The 16,695-nt window shown below is 43.5% G+C and overlaps 1 protein-coding gene across 1 annotated transcript; it reads right to left on the reverse strand.

Moving 5' to 3' along the window:
* Positions 1–1,582: 1,582 nt before the first annotated feature.
* On the reverse strand, positions 1,583–12,510 carry LOC140418187 (gap junction beta-4 protein-like). The gene is made up of 2 exons (XM_072501607.1): positions 12,344–12,510; positions 1,583–5,865 (listed from the first exon to the last, which is right to left on the reverse strand). Exon 2 carries the CDS (start codon positions 5,835–5,837, stop codon positions 5,076–5,078), a length of 762 nt encoding a protein of 253 aa, XP_072357708.1. The 5' UTR covers positions 5,838–5,865; positions 12,344–12,510; the 3' UTR covers positions 1,583–5,075.
* Positions 12,511–16,695: the final 4,185 nt, after the last annotated feature.

A 16,695-nucleotide genomic window follows, 5' to 3' on the forward strand; every position in this document is an offset into this window, starting at 1 on the left:
TCCAGTTTCCACCCCTCCATCATTTTCACCTGGTCCATCTCAGACTTCCCTTCCCTTCCTTGATCGTTCTGTCTCCATTTCCGGCAACAGACTATCTACTAATATCCATTACAAGCCCACTGATTCCCATAGCTATCTGGACGACAGCTCTTTGCACCCTATACCCTCTAAGGACTCCATCCTTTTCTCTCAGCTGTTTCGCCTCTGTTGCATTTGCTCTGATGATGCCAATTTGACAATGGTGCTTCGAAAATATGTTCCTTCTTCCTCAAACGTGATTTCCCACCGACAGTTGTTGACAGAGCCCTCAAGAGTGTGCGGTCCAGCTCCCCTGCCACTACCCACACCCCCCCTCCCCTCCCTCACAAAACAAGGATAGATCTCGCTCGTTCTTACACCAGCCTCCGTATGCAAAGCATAATTCTCCTCCATTTTCGCCAACTCCAGCATGATGCCACCACAAAACACATCTTCCCTTCACTCCCTCTGTCAGCATTCTTCAGAGACCGTTCCCTCCGAGATAATCAAGTCCACTCCTCCACCATACCCAACACCTCTCCCATCACCCATGGCACCTTCCCATGCAATCGCGGAAGGGTAACACCCACCCCTTTACCTCTTCCATGATTAACATCCCAGGCCCAAAACACTCATTCCAGGTTAAGCAGCGTTTCACACCACCTCTTTCAATTTAGTCTATTGCATTTGCTGCTCCCAATGTGGTCTCCTCTATATCGGAGAGACCAAACACAGACTGGGTGATCGCTTTGCTGAGCACCTTAGGTCTGTGCGCATTCAGGACCCTGACATTCCCGTTGCTTGCCATTTTAACACAAGATGCTGCTCCCATGCCCACATGTCTGTCCTTGGCCTGCTGCAATGTTCCAGTGAAACCCAACGCAAACTGAAGGAACAGCATCTCATCTTCTGGTTAGGCACGCTACAGCTTTCCGGTCTCAACATCGACTTCAACAACTTCAGATGATTATCTCTGCCCCACCTCGACCCCTTTGTTTCCATTCCATTTCATTTTAACTGTCTTTTACCATTTCTTTCTTTCTTTATATATATTTCCACCACTCCCCCATCTTATCCCCCCATTCCTTACCTTTTCTCCCCTTTACTTCCCCCCCCCCCCCCCCCCACATCGACATCTGTCACAGTTTACCCTCTGATGTGAGTTTCTCTGCTGTTTGGCCTTTCACACCTTTTGTTCTCTCTGGGGACTGCCATTAGCACTCTTTTCCCTTGATTTCTGTGGCTAATAGCACTCTGTTCCCTTGGTTTCTGTGGCTATGACTCATCTTTCATTCTCTTAGCCCACAATATAAATATTTCCCACTTTCTCTGTCTGGTAGCTTTGACAAAGGGTCACCTGGACTCGAAACGTTAGCTCTTTTCTCTCCCTACAGATGCTGCCAGACCTTCTGAGATTTTCCAGCATTTTCTCTTTGCTTTCAGATTCCAGCATCCGCAGTAATTTGCTTTTATCTAGAATTCTCAGGAGATCGGCTGGAGACTCTGAAACATGATGGATAGCTTTCTGGTTGACCAAAAAACAAATTCTGTTTGCAACTCCTGATCATATATTTAAAACATATTTATTTTGTTTTCTTCATAATATGCAGACAAAGGTATTAATATATAAGATGTCACATGTAAAATGATAAGACAGAAAAAAATTAACTCAAGACGTTATTTTTGAGATTTTTTGCCTTCACAGCGTCTCATGTTTGTACTTGAGGGTAATCTCCTTCCTTTGACATGAAGCTTGAATGGACACTTTTGGATACAGATGTGAGACCTTAATTGGGAGGCAAGATCTACTGATAGATAGTGACACCCTTTCCCTTCCAGATCCCAGGATTCACATTTATGTTCTTGAGCCACTACAACCCGTGTTGCATAGTTAAGCATGGTAATTTCTTTAGTGAATTATCATGTAGGTGCAACATGTTGACGTATCATGTTCATAGTATTGAATGTGCATGATACAATGTGCATAGGATAATTGGCTTTACTAAATGGCTGTGGTTCTGAATGGATGAATCCATAGAATGGCAGTGTGAACTGACTGGTATTATCTACAGGCTGAATTTTGCTTCAATGGTGATATTGGTGCTGAATGCATAAGGAAGTGCTGAAAGATACTTACAGAACACAACAGTGGGCATAACAGTGGATAGGAATGGCATGGCCAAAGTCTGATCTTCAGCTAAGGTGCTGCGACTTGTTAAAAAGAGAACAATGGGTTATTTTTTTATAGAGAAAGGTGCAGGAGTATTGGCTCCATTCTGTTAACATGGACATGGGTTGCAGTCTGTAAAGACAGAATATCAGGTCAAGTTTAATTTGAAGTTTGCACTGAAATCATAGTATAAATAAACAAATAATATAGACATATGGTTATTTCATGAAATGCAAGCATACTGGCCACATTTCATGATCACAATCCATGGTCCATGTAAAAGATCAATAAATATTAATCTAAAAATAACATCAGTTGGAAGAAATCAGTGCAAGCCTGTCTGTCAAATCATTTGTTTTATTATTTCATTGAGGCTTCAGGTTGCAACTAAAGTGTTTACTTTCAGGCAATCCCGATAAGTGATTGAATTGTTTACTGATTCCAAGCACTCCAGTGCGACACTGTTACGGTGTAAGTGACTGCAAAGGTTACAATTGCATTAATACAGTCAACTCGGTGTGGCATTGATTTTAATGAGAAGGGAGCTACGTTAAGTAGTTGTTCAGCATTTTCGGTGAGGCAGTGCTGAGGTCCCAGGAAAACACAGTAGAAGTCACTTGAAGGCTGTAATAATCTGGAATTTCTGCACCCTGATTAAGGGGCCACACTGTAGATGTGGCTATATTATGGCACAAGTCTTCAAATAAATCCAATGGTAAGCAAATGGCCGGGTTATGGTTATTGAGCTAGTCATCCAGACGACATGGTAATGACCCAGTGACATGAGTTCAAATCCCCCCATAGCATAGACAATTTAAATCTAGTAAATTTTTGTTCAAAATTGGAACTAAGTAAGCTTGCATTAGTAATGGTGGCCATGCAAAACCCCTTCCATTCACAAATGCCCTTAGGAAAGGAAATCTGTCCTTAAACAGTCTGGTCTATGTTTGACTCCAGACTCATTGCAATGTGGTTGACGATGAAATAGCCCTGCAACCCACTCAGTTAAGTGTTAGGGAATAAATTCTGGCTCTGCCAGTGATGTCCACATCCTGTGTACGAATAAATAAAAGAAATAGAAAAACACAGAACCATTTTGATTAAAATTGCAATGTTCACTGTCTGCAGGCAGTACGGCAACATGAGTCATACACAGCATAATTCCAGTTGTTTCTGCAGCCAGTGCACATTCCTGGTATCCTTATGTATGTGCTGGTTTGAAATTGTGCCACAGCTTCAAAGCATTACATCCTCTAAATGTTAATAATTATAGAACTCAAAGGAGAAGACAGATCAAAGTACATTGTGAGCTTGGGGCTCTTCATGTGACAGTGTAAAACTGCCAATAGTGAATATGCAGGTCATTTTACATTTCTCACAACTGAATAAGAATTGGCTGCTAAACTACACTGCATGTTCTGTATTCTCGTGGGGGCTTGTAAGCACTGAATTCTTTACATACAGGGCCTTTTCATCAGTTCATCAAGGCACAATACTCTTACTCTGCCTCTTGGCCTACTACCATAAATGTTTCCAAATAGTCAACAATGGCAGTTTCTGAATCTTGAACAAAATGTTCACTGCCACTTTTCTTAATTGAGGAAAAAAAAGAAATATTTGCACTTATATAGCACCTTTCATGACCTGTTGCCCTTTACACCCCACAAAATATCTTTAAAGTGTATTCACTATTTCAATGTAGGAAATGCAAGATTTAGATAGTGCGCAGCAAGATGTCCCAATTTAATAATTACCACGTAATCTGTTTCTATGATTTTGATTGAGGAATAAATACCGGGCAGGTTTAAGTACCCTGCTCTTCTTTGCAATGCTGCCATAGAATCCTTTATGTCTACCTGAAAAAGCAGACAGGGCCTTGGTTTAGGGTCCCATAAGAAAGATGGCACTTAGATTGTTTGTGCTGAAATTATGTAGTCACATTTAATGGCGATTATCCAAGTAAAGTTCTGTACTTAATGCTTGAAATGTTAACTTTTTTTACAGGTGGTTTGGAATCACTTTGTGAAGCTGTGCTCACTTACAATGAGGTCCATCAATTAATAGGACCGCGTCAAGTCCCATTTTTAGCTCACAAGGTTTTCTGTTTCAATTTTGTACATCAGGTGATGTAATTTTGTCCATTATTTCATGAAAGCCACACATGAATGACTCAGAATCATTCACAATACTTGTCCATTTCCTTGTGATAGTTCAATATCGCTTACGCAGTTATTCTTCTTGGCTAAATACATTCCAACTCACGCTGCTAGCGCCATAACTCCCACTCTTGCAGTGGTAATGTCCGTTCTGCCCTTCACTTGTTCTGCCTAGTGCTGATATGTGCTGCACCCAAGTCCCTTTATTCTATTTGGCCCAGATCCTTGATCGCCTGTTCACAGATGAATAGGCTCTGTCCATATCATTGCTTTGTTCAATGGTGATGTCCTGTAACCTCATTCATGTCTCTGCTGGTCTGATGATAATGCAAACTCCAATAATGTTCCTTCCTTTCAGTGGTGTCATGCCTTTGGTATAACAGAGTAAACACATGGATTTAAAAACCTTACTGAGCTGGCGGTAACTCAAACACTTGTCCTAAATACTGTGTTGAAGCTGCAGTTGTGCTTGCTCACAATGCCAGGTTACAAATGAAAAACAATTCAACAGACGTAGAAAGATGAAAATGATGCTGAATTTGGTGTGCATATTATTCATTCTTAGCCACTCTGATACAGATAGCTATGCCAGTACTTGCCCTCTTATTTCTATTTGTTCACTGACATGCTATCTCTTATTGATGAAAACACCAAGCAGATTCTGTTCATGTTAAGCTATTTCAAGGTGTGTATTTGATAATGATTTTGAGATTGGTTTGCAACATTGGTGATCAGGCCTTGTTGTTATACTCATGTAGACTAATGCCATTCTCAAGAACATCTTTCTGAATCAAATTTCGTCTTGCCTTTGACATGCTCATTTCCTTTGTATGTTTTCTGTTGCAACATCGAAAGCACTGTTTGAAAATTAGGTAAATTATTTCCGAAGTGTTCAAGATAACGCAAAGAGCTGACCCTCCAACCATGAAGTATGTGAAGATCTTTTTCTCAGTTGGTTTGGCGATGAAACAATCAACCACATTTGGGCAGGGGAACATGGAACACTTGACAAGACGCGGCAAATCAAAGCGATTATAAATACTGTGAAGTACGTACAAGAAAGCGACTTCAAAGCCAGTTTTAAATATCAGACTTAACAAATAGGTCCACCAGAGTCCACCACGCTTCTTCCCTGTGTTTTTGTACAGGTTTGGACAATTCTGTCCATACTTTAATCTGTGCTTCCTCTCCCTCTCTTTTCGGTAGGCCACATGTAAGACAACCAAGAGTGAAGGTGTGGTGATACAGATTAGTTGCAGAGCCCAAAGCCTAATGTGGGAGATGGGAAAGTAATGGTCATAGCAAGTGTTTGGACATCCTGGTTGAAGGGTATTGCAGACAAAGTCACTCTGCTCATCACCCCATACACTTTCCGCTGCCACAACATAGACCAATACTCTGAAGATGAAGACGACAGAGAGCCAGATCCGTCCAAATCCCGTTGAATATTTATTCACGCCGCTGAGCACACCTTGCAGTGTCCCCCAGTCCATTGCACCTCGAATTTGTCAACTCATCAATCTAAGACAAACAAAAAATCGAAAGATATAACCATTGCTTTTTACCCCTTCACCTTGATTAACAAGTTAGCAGGAATGATGAAATATTAATACTGCCGACAGAATGGGTGACACAGCGAAACCCGAAACACAGGATGGCGGACAATTTTAACTGAATTCATGCTGAGTAACAAACCACCATGGTTATGTCGACTGCCCATTTTATGCAGGCCCAATTTTACTTTGCACTGGTACCAATGAAAGGTAATAGTAGGCGACGCACAAACAGGCGAGAGGTCCAATCGTATTAACTTTGCACTGGGTGAGCTCAGTTCAAGTTTCCTTCAGTGAGTCTGTTCACCCCCGAGGCTTTGGCTTGAGCCCACGAAAAGCAATGAGATTAGAATCTTCTCCAGGTTGCCGAGGAAAATGAGATGGTGCAGCAAACACATTGCCTCACACGCAGCATCTACCTAGGAGTGACTGAGAGTATGCAACAGATGAAGGAGATCTCTAAACTCTAGATTTGGTTCTGTTGTGTTTGCAAAGATGTTGAAAGATAGGGAAGTACACAAAGGGGAAAGACTATGATGGATCCAGGATTTAAAAAAAATCAACATTATAATCATGGATTAATGGAGCTGGGTAGCTTCTCAAACAGGAATGAGAGTTAAGCACTGACTTCATTCAAACATCTATAATCAAGCAAATCATGAATGAAATGACACAAATAGATATTAACATCTACATAACAAATGAGATTTTCACTTTTCTTGATAACATTATATGAAAATAAGTTGCACCCGGATAACCAAGTTGGGGCTTGAGTATTGGGCTGAGTTTGAGACAACATTTTGACTGTTGAAGTGCTGATACTTAAGATTAATTCACACTGATTGAAACTCAACAAGAAACGCACCTTACACATTAATGAGGAACAGGGCAGTGTGACAAAGGAAGGAGCCACCAAGAGATGGAACAGCCAGGAAGAGAGGAGTGTCAGTGAAGAGAGGTTATGCACGAATAGAGGAAAAACAAACCGTCAGTAGTAAGCGTGTCAACCGTTTTTGTTTTCTACAGAGATCATCAAAGTCTCAAAGAATTCTGTGCCAGTCTTTTGCTTGCCCTGCTGGAGATGCCAATATTTCTTCTTTGTTCTGAAATCATGTTCAGAGGTGAAGAGGGCGGGGGGTGGTGGGGTGGTGGGGAGAGGGGGCAGGGAGCACAAAGCATTACAAAAGAGAAGAAGAAATATATCCAAGGTTTCTGACCACACCGAGTTAGGTGGCACAGTAAATAGTGATGATGGGGCAGGAAGTTGCAAAAGGACATTGCTAGATCAGAGAGTGGGTGAAAGCCATGCCAGAGGGAATTCAATATGGGGAAAGTGGGAGATCATCCACTTCAGACCTTCCACAGGAGATTGGTTTACTTTGTAAATGGTGAGCAATAGGAACCATGGAGGCGAAGAGATTCAAGTCCAAGTCCTGACGCCTGTAAACGTCAGTATAAAAAGATAATTAAAAAGGCAGTGGACCATTAACCCTTATAAATGATACTTTTTCTTTAATTCAAGCTCTCTCGAGATAATGTTATGATTAGACTCTATTTAGAGCAATGCAATTCGTTCTGGGCACTGCAATCTGGAATGATGCATTGGGTGGAAAAGGTTAAATTATAAGGACAAGTTGCAAAGATGAGCTTTCTATTTCTCTGAACATGGAAGGTTAAGGCGTGAAACAATAGAGGTATTGAAAGGAGATTAAAGGAATTGATTTGTAGACAGAGATAATTATTCCTTGTGGTGGGGGAGACAGGCACATGGGGCGCAGTGTTAAACATAGAACTAGGTGCACAGGTAATGGGAGCCCTTTCTCCAGAAGAGAGGAGGTTACGTCAATGAAAAATTACAAAACTGAAATTTCTAGACTTTTGTTTGGCAAAAATATTAAAGGTTAGAATTATCAAACTAAGGTGGAAAGATGTTAAAATATAAATGAGCCATGATCTAATTGAACAACAGACCAGGTTTGAGGGACAGAATGGCCTGTTCCTTTCACTATGTTCTAAAAAGAAATGAATAAGCTGCTAGTGCTTTGGTGATATATACAAACAGGGTTGGTTAGGCCTTTTAAAGGTCAATAAACCCAATGGGTGATGAATGGAATGAAAGGTACACTCACCTACTTCTAAAGCTATTTGCTGTATACTCTTAAGCCTATTCCTACCAGACAACCATTATACTAAAGGTTAAATAATGATGAATGTGCTGCAGTACATTGAAACTCTAAAGTTTCTCTGAGCGATAGGTCATGGGCTATGCCCTTGCTTACCAGCATCCTCATCTACATGGAAGGTATATTTCATTCCATTTTCGATTCAGTTTGTTTTGGTTCAGATTCCAATACAGTCTCTGCTGCTTATAGTGGTTGGTGCCAACACGTCTTACCTGCTATGCACAGTGGTACGTGCAGCCTGATAGTTGAAATTTTGAAGCTTTTACCATTGCAGGGCTGGTGGTATATGGTGTGTCCATGTTTTGGTGAATGTAGATTAATGTAGATAGGGGATGCAATGGGGTAGTGGTATTGCCACTGGACTAGTAAACCAGAGACCTAGGGTAACATTCAAACCCCACCACTGCAGATGGCGAAATTTGAATTCAATACAAATGAGGAATTAAAAGTCCAATGATTTCCATGAAACTATTGTCATAAAGACCCAGCTGGTTCACTCATTCATGCCCTTCTTTACGGACAGAAATCTGCTGTCCCAATCTGGCCTATATGTGGCCCCAGATCCACAGCAGTGTGGTTGACTCTTAATTGGCCTCTGAAATGGCCAAGAAAGCCACTCAGTTCTAGAGCAATTAGAGGTGGGCAACATATTTTGGCCCAGACAGTGATGCTAATTTGAAAAATAATCATTGGGATGGGATTCTCTGGTCCGCCAGCCACGTTTTCCTGCATGGAGTACCGCCGCCAGCAGCGGTATTTTCTGTTCCCGTAGCCGGCCAATGGGGTTTCCCATTGTGGCCACCCCACGCCATTGGGAACCCCGCAGGCATGGGTGTGCTGCCGGTGGACTGGAGGATCCCGCCGTCGGATAATTCCGCCGTCAGTGTATAAATAAACTGTTGAGATTGGGTCTTGCAATACCCGTCGACCTTGCGCGTTATCCCACTTCATTTCACTACCCCCCCCCCCCCCCCCGCTCCCAATCCATTGTGAAATATTCAATCTGCTGACAGTGCAGGAAGTGAAGAGCAGATGCCTTGGGAAAATATCCAGCTCTTTTTTAAGCTACTGTTTATCTATCAGCCATGGCTCAAGTTAGTATCAAGCTTTGCTCGGAGTCAAAAAATTGGGGGGTTCAAAGCCCCACTCAGGCACAATGATCGAGGCCAACGCTCCTGGCACTGAGAGTGCTGCAGTCTTTCCAACGGAATGTTAAACCAGGGCTCTTTCAGCTCTCAAAGCTGGACACAAAAGATTATAGCCGCTGTTTTGAGGAAAAGCGGGGTGCGGGTTTTAAGCTGGTGTTCTGACTAATATGTATCCACCAATGAAATGAAATGAAATGAAAATCGCTTATTGTCACAAGTAGGCTTCAAATGAAGTTACTGTGAAAAGCCCCTAGTCGCCACATTCCGGTGCCTGTTCAGGGAGGCTGGTATGGGAATTGAACCCGCAATGCTGGCCTGCCTGGGTCTGCTTTAAAAGCCAGCGATTTAGCCCACTGTGCTAAATCAGCCCCTGTTCAACACTAATCAACACTGAAGTAGATTATCAGGTCATTATCACATTGCTGTTTGTGGCAGCTTACTCTGCACAGTTTCAAAAATACTTCATTGACTATAAAGCTCTTTGGAACATCCTGTGGTCAGGAAGACTGCTATATAAATGCAAATCCTTCTCTTTTCCTATACTGGAATCAAAGCTACCGAACTGAGCTGAGCTGAAGAAAAGACTATACGTGTATTTATCTAGTACCCTTCACAACCTCATGAATTTTTTGAAGTATTTCGTATCCTGCAAGTACTTTGCAGTGTCATCCTTGCTGTAATGTAGGAAATGCAGCATCCAAATTGTGCATTGCAAGGTCCCACAACAATAGGATAATAATGACTCGATGATCTGTGTACTTGATGTTGAATGAGGAATAAATATTGGCTGTGACACTGTGGAAAAGGGGCCCGCGAGCCCCCTTCCCCCCCGTCCGTCCTCTTTGAAATGGGGTAATTTTAATGTTTAGTTGAAAGGACAGGCGGAGCATGGTTTTTCACACCTCATCCTTAAAACAGCACCTCCGACAGTGCAGCACTCTCTCAGCACTGATGGTCAAATCTCTGGAGTGAACCTTGAATCAATCAACTTCTGACTTAGCTGAAATACATCGGGTTCTCACTTTTGTCACCACCACAGTGAGGAAATGAGCATGGGCGCAGGCAACGGGTGGGAGAATAACTGAATGCAACAGGAATAACAGAAAATTGCACAGCCCTCCTGATTGGTACCCTTCCACAAACATTCACACCATACCCCACTGGTGAACAGTAGCAGCCGGTTCATCATTTACAAAATGCACTTGCAGGAACTCACTAAGGCTGCTTAGACAGCACTTTCCAAACCCATGACTGCTACTAGAAGGATAAGGGCAGCAGATACCTGAGAACAACGCCACCTGGAAGTTCCCCTCCAAGTCACTCACTATCCTAACTTGGAAATATATCTCCGTTCCTTCACTGTCACTGGGTCAAAATCGTGGAACTTCCTCCCTAACAGCACAGTGGGTGTATCTTCACGTTAGGGCCTGCAGCAAGTCAAGAAGGCAGCTCACCACCACCTTCTAAAGGGCAACGAGGGACGAGCAATAAATGCTGGCCTAGCCAGCGTCGCACACATCCCATAAATGAATGTGAAACATATAACATGAAATGAAAAGCTATTTAAATGTCCTTAAATAGTTGAGTGCTCAATCTGGTTTAAACGCGGCAATGTAATTGGCGTCAATGGTGACTGTGAAGAACCAGCATCCTTTTCCCGATATAGGGGCTTTCTATGATTCATGGAGACACTGGCAGCTGTGGGAACCATCTTGCACAATGAAATTAATATCGAAATAAACTCTCAACGAGCGGTGAGAGATCAATCTTGAGAGGGAAAGGCAATCAAAGGGAGTTTCATTCACGCACCAAATATGCCTTTCAGCAAGAGGGTTTTGATTGGCAATATATTGAGTGTTATTGAGAAAATCAACAGCTGCATTCAAGTCTCCTAACCCATCCAACACATTTGATTTTCTGGTTCAGCAAAAGCCCTGTATTCCAGGCCAAAATTAAATTACAGCCTCTCAATTCATTGCTGATTCAAAGGGGAATACACACACTCTCCGTGTCAGCTAGTGTTAATGCAGCATTGCCAGAGACCAGACTCTTTTTATGGTCTTGATGGTGTGCAATCTGCGTTTACCAAAGTAGAGAGAAAACACTTTCAGGAAAGGTTCATTAAGCTCCATCAATTAAAGGGCTGATGCCAAATAGTTGGTCGAATTTTAGTTGGTTCAAAATTAGGTCGAAAACTGTGTCATCATATTAGTGATCAGAATGCCTCTAGTTTGTAGCAGACTGCTCGAGAGCTTTCTCTTAAAGTGCTTTTTGTTTTAGTTTATTTTAAACTAAAATACAATGAAGCAATCAATAATAACTTATGCAGCAATCTGGCATCGTTTCCCCATCAAATATACAGAGAAATAATGACTTGAACTGGTAGACTTCCAGGCAGGGGAATCCTTTGAAAAAATATACATTTCAGTAATATTTGCACAGTATGTTAACACGGTGAGTCCAGTATTTCATGGAGAGATGGTCAGCTGGAGTTTTATGCTCCTATCTATCATCGTCATTCCCTGATCCAGTTTCAAGAGACTAGGCAGTTCCTATGAGGTACGGATGTGAAGCTAAACAAGCCAGTCGGTCGGATTGATTTTTGGAGCAAACCTGCTTAAATTTAGTCGATGTAATCTTTTGGAATAGTTTCTCTGACTGAACCTGTCTTTAATTAGCCCTCCACACCCCTGCAGCGAATGTTGTTATGTAAAAAAACAGAGTTAAAAGAGGGCAAAAGCCTTCATGCGCTTGACATTTCTTTGTGACTTGGGAGATACTTCATTGTTAATTAATTGCATGTACACGTCCAGGCGTACAGACTTCACTCATGGTTCACCGAACAGCCCAGTTTTTGGGGCTGGATATTTTTAAAATGCCGATCAGACACTGTGAGTCCTGTAAGATATAAATCTTCTCTGCGCCACTTATTTCCGTAACTCATCCTGTAAAGGCAAAACTAATGGAGTTTAAAAGAATCTACAACAGCAGCTGAAACAAAGATCCGGACTGGAAAGACGGCTCATCCCATCTATCTCGTTCTGTGTCCGATTTGGACAGAAAAAAAGGTGGAAGCGTGGATGTACACACCAGAAAGTTTGCTCAAAAAACTTACCAGAGAATTCAGCAGCTTCCCTTGTTCACAACCTCACTCAGACACGGGATTAGTTGAAAACTGAAGTGATTCCAACAATCCCCGCACCCCTGATAATGCTTTGGCTGAGTTTCAGTTTTACTCATATTACTAACCCGCATTTTTCCATGGGTGTGTCTAGAGGTAATCGTCTCCGTGAGTGTCAAGGCAAAGGATAGGAGATGTTTTCTGTTACGTAGCACATTTTCAAGCAAGGTGTCATTAGCATGAGATGATTCCCTGGGGTTTAAACTCCACAGCACTTAGAATGGCTTTTCTATTTTATTTGGAAAGCAGCCAGATGCCTGTGGCTTCTAAGTGTTGAAGACTTAGTTCCCATTTTGCTAACAACAAATTGCAGAAGTCTTCAGTGGCAAGGCTCAAAACTGCTGATTTACTGGGGCTATTTTTTTAGTTATTTGTTTGTGGGATGTGGGCTAGGCCAGTGCTTATTACCCATCGCTTGTTGTCCTTGGTGGGAAGCCGCCTTCTTGAGCTGCTGCAGCCTCAGACATGTAGATACACCCACAGTGCTGTTAGGGAGCGACAGTGAAGGCATTTCCAGTGCCTTGGTCGATGCCGGGTGGGCCCGTCCAGTTTCATTTGAAGTGGCTTGTTCAGGGCATTTAAGAGCGGTCAGGAGGGCAGGTTTCTTTACCTTCAAGAGGATTAGTGAACCAGATGAGTTTTTCAGAAAATGGGCTTTTAATTTCAGATTTTTATATTGAATATATATTCCACCATCTGCCATGCTAGGATTTGAACCCGGGTCCCCAGAGCATTGCCCTGGATCTCTGGTCCAGCGACAATATCATTGCACCAACATCAACCCCCCTTCCCAACATCTTTATTCATATAATGCCTTTAATAAAATAAAAAGTCCCAAGGTGCTTCAAGGGAGTATTCTAAAACAAGTCACCTAAGATGGAATCAAGTCCGGTGACTAAAGCTGGTCAAAGTTTTAAAGATTGCCTTAAAGAGGAAGGCCAGGTAGAGAGGTGTAGTGTTTCAGAGTTCAGGGACTGGGGATCTGAAGGCATGGCCATTTAAGTACTATAGTCGAGACTGCAGCTGTATTAGAGTTCTCACAGGCAGCAGGCAGGAGACTCATTAATCTGAAACAAGTTCACAATAACAATGTCCGAGAATTGAATGGACATTTGGTGATTTCCATAGCTTCAATCTAATATGACACGGACGAGCAAATAAAAATCCTATTCCAAAAATTCTGCCCGACACAGCCCAAAAGGATCAATGAGTTCTGATGAAAGGTCACCGACCTGAAACATTGGCTGAGATTTACTGCCCACCCACCGCCATTCCCAACCGCAGCAGGTTTTCCTGCACCTGATCTGGTGAGCCATTGGCCACCGGTGGGATCTTCCAGTCCCGCCGAAGTCTACGGGGTTTGGCATGGCTCGCCCGCCCGACTGCTGAAGAACACGCCGCGAGGGATCGACTTTGGCGGGACCGGAAAATCCCATTGATGGAAGGGACTGGAAAGTCTCACTAACTGGGGGGGGGGGGAATTTCTGGCCGTTGTCACCAGCGGAATCTTCTGGCCCAGCTGATGGGAGACACCTGCCTTGGGTTTCCCGGCAGCGTGAAGTGGATTCAATCCCTTTGACAGCAGCGGCACTAGAAGATCCAACACCTGGCCCACGGCGGGCCACCCAGAAACACACCACAGGGGATGCAGAACCCCCCCCCCCCCCCCCCCCCCCCGCCTCCCCCCATTAACTCTGTTTCTCTCTCCACAGATGTTGCCCGGCCTGCTGAGTGTTTCCAGCATTTCTGGTTTTTATTTCAGATTTCTGGCATCTGCGTTATTTTGCTTTCATATTAGTGGTCAGCAAACTATATTTTGACAGGTGGAATCAGGAAAGAATAAACTGTGGGACCATAGAATTGCCTTAATGTTCATTTGTCAAACAGCAGAGTTAAGTAAGGGGCAGCAATTGTAGAGCACCAGGCGTTTGGCGGCATTGTTCACTCTGACCTGCTGAGCCTTAGCAATCTGGTGTAATAGAGATAACTGATCTATATAGAGCGATTGACTGACAGGATCCACTGATGGGTATTCTTTTAGGTTATGAAGTTCACAGTGTGTGCCTACATGCTCCTGATCTGAAGTCCTTGAGGAAGTAAAATTAGTGAGCTATTCAGGCACAGATGAAGAAATCAGGGAAATACAAACAATAATTTTCCTGGTAAATGTTCCGGGTGGCTCAGATATAGTAATCTTGTCTCTGAGTCAGTAGGTTGTGCGTTAAATTATCACTTCAGAAACTTAAGCACATAATCTGCGTTCATTTTTCAGTGTAGTACTGAGGTTGTATTGCACTTTCCATTGCAAAGCAAACTGAGACTCTTTCTGTCCTTGCAGCTGGATGTTAAAGTACCACGGTTCTATTAAAGGATCAACAGGGGAGTTCAGCCGGTGCTCTGAATAACCTTCACCAATCCCTGGAGCCAACGGCACTAATATAAAAAATAAAATGGCCATTTATCTCATTGCTGTTTGTGGAACTTGCTGGGTGCAAGTTGCCTTCTGCATTCCAACGGCAACTATATTTTGAAAGTACTTGATTTGCAGTGAAGCATTTGGGGAAGTCCTGAGGATGTGAAAGTTGCTGCATGAATGCAAGTTCTTTGGCTTGAAGGAAGCCTTATCCTGGAGAGTAGGGTGGCACAGTGGTTAGCACTGCTGCCTCATAGCGGCAGGGACTGGGGTTTAGTTCTGACCTTGGGTGATTGTGTGGAGTTTGCACGTTCTCCCTGTGTCTGTGCGGGTTTCCTCCGTTCCTCCCACAGTCCAAAAATGTGCAGATTGGGTGGGGTTATGGGGTTATGGGAATGGAGTGGGGGGAATGGAGCTTGATTGCGTGCTCTTTTGGAGATTCGGTTCAGACTCGATGGGCTGAATGGCCTACTTCTCCACTGTAGGAATTCTCTGGTTCTGTGATTCTTTTTCAAAATGTGTGCTGAATTTGGTGCTGTAATACCCTTTTATTCCTGCTGGTGATGCTGTTGTGTGTCCCTTCTCTGAGGCACCTTCTCCTGCCCCTCAGGATCGTGGGTGACTTGCTTCCACTCTGGTTCACTGGGCTCTGAGATGGCTGAGAAGTTCATTGAGTGACCTGAAGACCCTGCCACATGTGGGGCAGGCGGTGCTCGAAGGGTTGGTTTAATAGGTAGTCTGGAGGTCTGTGTGCTCTCTCTCAATTCATCTCTGCACGGTCCTGACAAAGTCTCTCAGTGTGTTCAGCGTCTTCTCATTGAGCCTTCTCAATTTCAGTCTGTCCCAATCAGGGTCTCACATGAGTTAACGGGCATGCTTGACCTCTCTAGGTATGTCTTCTGGACATTTCTAAAGCATGTCCCGCCATCTTCCTGCAACACTCCTGCCCTGCCCCAGTTCCAGTGGAGCAGTTGCTTTAGGAGTCTGGAAAATGTGGACAATTTTCTGTATTTTGGGAGTCTTAAATTACATGTCCTGACTGGCAAAGCTGATTTTTAGTCATTAATGTCTCTCTGCTCGGCAGATTGGCTTGGGAGAGGACATTGTTGTTGGAATGTCTTTCCTGCCACCAGATTTGGAGGATCTTGTGAAGGTACTAGGTGGTACATCTCCAGTGCTTTGAGCTACTAGAGCAGATAGTAGCTCGGCGGTCACTGCTGCCCAGTAACCATGACCTTAGCCTCAGGCTTGAGACCCTGGTGTTCAATACTTTTTTCTTCAGTTAGCCAAAGACTGAGTGGCACATTGGAGGCGAACCTGAATTTTGCCACCTATGTCTGCCTTGGTCGAGGGGAGACTCCCAAAGTACAGAAAATGGTTCACATTTTCCAGGATTTTGCCATTCATCTTAAATGTTGTGGAAGCTGGTTAGTAGGCGACCTTCGTCTTTTGTATGTTAAGTGAAAGGCCCATTTTCTCATCTCCTTTGGATCTAAAGAAGCCCTACGGTGTAAAAGGAGGCCATTTGGCTCATCGAGTCTGTATCGACCTTCTGGAAGAGCACCCTACCTAGGCCAACTACCCCACCTACCCCTGTCCCCCGTAACCCAACCTAACCTGCATATCTTTGGACACTAAGGGGTGATTTTAGCATGGCCAATACACCTAACCTGCACATTTTTGGAAACTTAAGGGCAATTTAGCATTACCAATCCACCTAACCTGCACATCTTTGCACTGTGGGAAGAAACTGGAGCACCCAGAGGAAACCCATGCAGACCCGGGGAGAACATGCAAACTCCACACCGACAGCCACCCAAGGCCAGAATAATACCCTCGTCCCTGGCGCAATGAGGCAGCAGTGCTAACCACT

Source organism: Scyliorhinus torazame, chromosome 1 (genome assembly GCF_047496885.1).
Source record: "Scyliorhinus torazame isolate Kashiwa2021f chromosome 1, sScyTor2.1, whole genome shotgun sequence".
NCBI classification, from domain to species: domain Eukaryota; kingdom Metazoa; phylum Chordata; class Chondrichthyes; order Carcharhiniformes; family Scyliorhinidae; genus Scyliorhinus; species Scyliorhinus torazame.

What these genes read in the sequence shown, in the direction of transcription:
- LOC140418187 (XM_072501607.1), bottom strand. Translation starts at nt 5,837, where the DNA reads ATGGACTGGGGGACACTGCAAGGTGTGCTCAGCGGCGTGAATAAATAT.